Source organism: Montipora capricornis, chromosome 8, assembly GCF_036669925.1.
Source record: "Montipora capricornis isolate CH-2021 chromosome 8, ASM3666992v2, whole genome shotgun sequence".
Taxonomy (NCBI): Eukaryota; Metazoa; Cnidaria; class Anthozoa; order Scleractinia; family Acroporidae; genus Montipora; species Montipora capricornis.
Window position 1 is genome coordinate 34272018 of NC_090890.1, and position 5000 is coordinate 34277017.

Here is a 5000-nt window from a genome sequence, read left to right on the forward strand (position 1 = left end):
TTCAAAATAGAACTTTGCTCTAGTATAAGCCTTTCGCGATTATTCCATCTCTTTCACGTTGTACAATGTGGGCGAAGTATCCTAAAAACAAATTGGTACGAGCGGTTTCAGACTGAAAATAGAGAATGAAAGATTCTCTATTGCATGCTCATGTTGTCGTCAAAACCTAAAATTTAGTGATTTCACGTTGTCGCCATGCAGAGAACCAGCAAAAATATGAGCTAAAATCAGTGCCGCATGTGCGGCACGATTTATGCTCTTTTAACCAATGATATCATTGTTTTGTGGCGTTTTTGTTGACGCCGTCGTCGTAGATCTTAAGCTCCCTAATTTTTCCCCTTTATGTGTGATAAACATGTAATTGAAATGTGCCCTCGTGCAATTCACCCTTATCACTCGGCGGCCATTTTGGAATCCCTGGGGAATAGAGGCATTGTCTTTGCCCATCCAGCCTCACACTGAATGAGAGGTTCGACGGGCAAAATCTTGTTTGGACATTGAGTGATCTGGGTCTATTAAGGATTAATTTCACTTGTATTTTCAATGTTTTCAAAATTGCCCTCGTTAATCCTTAATTGCACCCGGACCATGGGATTACATATACTAAGCACAGTTGGAATGACATTAGTACCAGACCAGGAACCAGGGGACCAGGAGGAACCTGCAGGTTCCTGTTGCCCTAAGTGAAAGGAGGTGCCACCGCCTCCAGCAGTTTTCAACTGAATCCATTGGAACAGCCCCGTAAGTTGAAGAAAGACGCGAATGACCTCAGGGAATAACATGCCAAGGTTACTTCCCAAGAAGTATATTACTTTAATTGAAAACATTATATTCTGACAAATCTCACTTTGTAATTGCCATGGTCATTTCCTTTCCTGTCTTGACATCTCCTCCCGCATAAGCACTATTGATGTTGGATTCGGGTGTGTTGAGTTCTGACTTTGACAATCGAGAATACAATATTTCCACCAGCTTGAAACAGCACAGTTTCGATGTCACTTGTGATTCAAAATTTGGATCTGATGGCTGAGTTAAGTAGGAAAAACAATATTGCAATATTAAGAGGATATTTAGCAAAAGCAATATTAGTGATGGTGTCTTGAAGTCAGGTCAGGTCTATACCTACTAACCTACTACTGGTAACATGTAATCCAGTACTACCTGCTGCATGGATGGGTGGTCGTCGTCTAAACCGGCTCCCCCGCCAGCTTTTTGCTTGTGAGGAGGGTGGCATGACACCCAGCAGGAGTAAATACAAGACCTGTCAAAGCTCACCTGAGTCAACGGCCAGCATGTACTGCTACGGACAGAGGAGTGGCGACCCCTGTCTTAAATGAGCTATAGAAAGGAATTTCCCGAGGAGACTCGACTTGATGATGATTGAGCATTATCACAAAAAAGGTATTTATTCTAATAAATTTTATTTTACTATAATCCCAAGAGCTTTAAAGTAAGAAGAAGAAGAACACCATCAAATTTGAACAGAGCAAAAGCAATAACAACAGTATACCACAAAGCTCAAAAGGTCTTGTTTGTTTTTTACCTTTCCAGGTTATAGTCCAAGCGTACGTCCTCGGACAGATATTACCAATTAAGCACTATGTCCTTCTTACTGAAAAAAGCGTGGATGTTGACTTGAACAGGGTCTTGTATAACTTAGGTGTGTCAGCAGACAATGGCCGTTAGCACTTGAGTAGCATGTTAAGTACGGTCTTGACTGAGAGGACAATCACTGCATCAACAGTTTCGGAAGCATTGAGCTGTTGCAGTGTGATCAATTGGTTGTTCATTTTGTATTAAAGAAACGGGCAAAAGGAAAGTTTACTTTGACTGGCCATCCTTTCAGATTAGCAAATGCAAAGGGCTTATGGACTAAGGAAAACCAAAAGTTGGGACATGTTTCTGTAAGATGTTCCGCTTCGCTAACTTAGTGAAGTTACCTTTGCTTGCTTAGCTTCTATTATCCTCATGATGTCTTTTATGCAATGAAGGTAAAACTTCCGAACCGCAGCTAAGGACGTGTTCAAGAGAAAAGTGATGCAAACCCGTTCAATCACAGCACGACGGTTGTCTAAACGATAGTCCCGCTCATTCAAAAAAAACGCAAAGCACATGTCCATTGCTGCCTTAGCTTGATCAGGGGCTTGAGCAAGTCTGTTATTTCAAAAATAAAGTAAAGAAAAAATACTTAACTCAACACCAAAGCCAAATTTAGCCTTTTCTAGACACACTATATCAATCTTTCGTTCTGAAACTGCACAAGCCTTTGCCGAATTAAAAAAAATAACAATTTGTTCCGTTAAATGTGATTGAATTGCTGAAACTTGAAATGCTAGATTTGTTTTTATTATTTATAAACACGGAACTTCGAAGGAAATAACAAAACGTAACAACTTTATATCTATGATTCACGAAATATACCATCTACACAACAATTACGATACTTAGGGCCCTAGGGTGGAGATTTGTAACATTCATAGGTGCATTACAAGATAAAATTTTTCCATGATGGAATTATGGTGTTCTTGAATGAAGCACTTTCGGTACAGTAAAGAAAAGGAAAGTGAAACAACCCACAACTTGCCTTTGGATGAAAGTCCTTAACGACTTCTGAATTTGATCTTCATGTACATGTTTACTTTCACGGCAAATGATCGTTATCAGCAGCTCCAAAAGCATCAGACTTGTAGAAGTAACAAGAGCAGACAGAAGCTAAAGAAAAGATAGCAAAGAAGTAAAAAGATACTAGGATTTGAGCATATGACTATAGTACACAGATATATCTTTAAGCAATGACGAAATGTAATAGCTTAGCTGCCATCAGTTCAGTCTGACATTCAGGACAATTTGGATTTCAGCTTTTCCACAGTGCACTTCCCTCAGCTAGGTTTACAACAAATTCATTTTCAAAAAGTCATAATTAAAGATTATGAGGTGTACTATTCAAATTAAAGTCCCCTGAAATTAAAGCTCTTTAACTGACACCCTGCGAGTAGGTGCCTCTTTCCGATCTTTCAGTTCACACTCTGAGCTCAGTTTGGTACTTTTGTAAGTCACAGATAAGCTATACATATAAACTCTTGATAATCTACTTTATTATTTGTTGTTCATCATAATATAGTTGCTTTAAATTGTACTGATGGTATGATTAATTCAGCTAAGGCTGCACGTAGTATTAGTAATAAAAAATAAAAGTCATGAAGATAAAGCCAGAGAAAAGCAACGATGTTTGTGTCTTCTGGAAGGTTTCGTGGGAAAGAGAGGGTACTGGTAATGAGAATGCTTGTTGGCAATCAGAGATAAGGGAAGCTGTAAATGATAATAACTAGCCCCCAACCGAGGAAGAGTTAGCTCTTGAAGTGAAAGATAAGAGGTAGACCATTCTGAGGAAAACAAGCTTGCAAACTACTGGTGGAAACATGCTGAAACCCTTCTTTCCCAATCCTTCCTTCATGATGTAATGACAGTTCGTTTCAAGGCTATTTCTAAAAGTTCAATTGGATTTCCAAGTTGGTTCACCGCTAGGTGAACCTCATCCAAAAAACTGGCCCACTAACAAGTGATAATTAGTAAGCTAGCAATAGTCTTAACACTGTGTATAAGCTGTTCAAATCATGTCTATTAATCACCTAGACAACAATGCCTTGATGGAAATACAACAAAGAGTAGCTAAGGAGGGGTGTAGTGGCGGATGGTTTTCTAAAGAAGAAAGCAAACTCTTGGTGTTGCCTGCGTGGATGTGAAGAAAGCGTATGTCAGCGTGGATCACAAGTGGCTGAGGTAAACGTTCGCCTTGCCTAGATTTCCAGATTGGTTACAAGATGTTATCAAAAACCTATGCTCCAGCTGGAACACAAAAGATGGTAGTGAATCATTGCAAACTATGAGCGTTCACCAGAGGTCTACCACAAGGTGGCGCCTTAAACCTGACAGCCTCCGGCACAGACATTCTTTTGGCACGTCACGCGAGGCAAGATTGCGGGACGAGCCAAAAGAAAGTCTGCTTAGGACGCTATAAGCCCGATAGCTTGGAGACTGGCTGCTGCAGAGGGCTAAAATTTGCCAAAGCTGCTTGGCGCAAAGGTAACAGACTATGTTTTATATATCGATGACCGCAAGGTCTTCGCGACATCTCAAGGAAAGTTGTAAAGTTAAACGAGAATTACCTGTGACTGTAATTGTACGAAGTATTGGTTTGGAACTAAGGAGTCAGGTGAGACATGCGCACCAGCGCCCAGCAATCAGTCTTGAAAACATGAGTGGTACCCACACCCAAGGGTAGGAAAAAAGGAAGAACCGCTCATCTGGGCCGTCTTAGCAACACCAGACCAAAAATATGTGGTTGTTACCTCACTCCTTAGCTCCAGACCAAACTTCGCCTTACAGTTAAGTCTCTTTCAACTTTACAATTTTGTCACTGGTTAATGTCGCTAAGGAGTCACGTGACACTTGAAAGACTGGGGAACACAAACCAGGCATTATTTAAACAAAACAAATCCACAATTGACTAGCAACAACCTTTATTAAGATGACAAACGGTTCTAATCCTGCGGTCCACTCCAAGTGGACGTTAGCAAGGTAGTGCCAAACATAGGGCCACTTAGCTGAACGGGTTTCATACAAAACTTGGAGAAGGTGCTGGCATTGGACCAGGCAGCAGTCAGGCATGGAGACACCATTCATATTGGCGGAGGGCGTCAAGGCAGCTCATGTGCTGTGAGCACTGTAAACTTTAACCCTTTGACGCCTAAACCGGCCAGACGTACTCATCAATGGGGAACCCCCAGGAGTCAATGGGTTAATGTCAATGCCTGCCAACTGTAGGACATTTTTTAGCCTTGAGCAATTGTGTCACATGTAACATGTAACATGTATTAAAAGCTGTGTGATGTTCTTTACGCAAGGAATCAGTTCTGCTTAAATAGTGGGCTAGGCATGACACTACATCCAATCGTCCACAAACTTGTTGAGACTCAGGTCGATTAGCGACTGTAGAAATT

The 5000-nt window shown here is 40.9% G+C and overlaps 1 protein-coding gene across 5 annotated transcripts in view; it reads right to left on the reverse strand.

Annotated features, from left to right (window-relative positions):
- The window catches only part of LOC138014632 (DNA-dependent protein kinase catalytic subunit-like), a 163812-nt gene that overhangs the window by 61486 nt on the left and 97326 nt on the right, over nucleotides 1-5000 (reverse strand). For all 5 annotated transcript variants that reach the window (XM_068861753.1, XM_068861758.1, XM_068861754.1 and 2 more), the window contains 3 exons: nucleotides 2585-2712; nucleotides 1941-2154; nucleotides 848-1026 (listed from right to left, as the gene is read on the reverse strand). In XM_068861753.1, the coding sequence (XP_068717854.1) occupies nucleotides 848-1026; nucleotides 1941-2154; nucleotides 2585-2712 (521 nt within the window). The remainder of the gene's footprint in view (nucleotides 1-847; nucleotides 1027-1940; nucleotides 2155-2584; nucleotides 2713-5000) is intronic.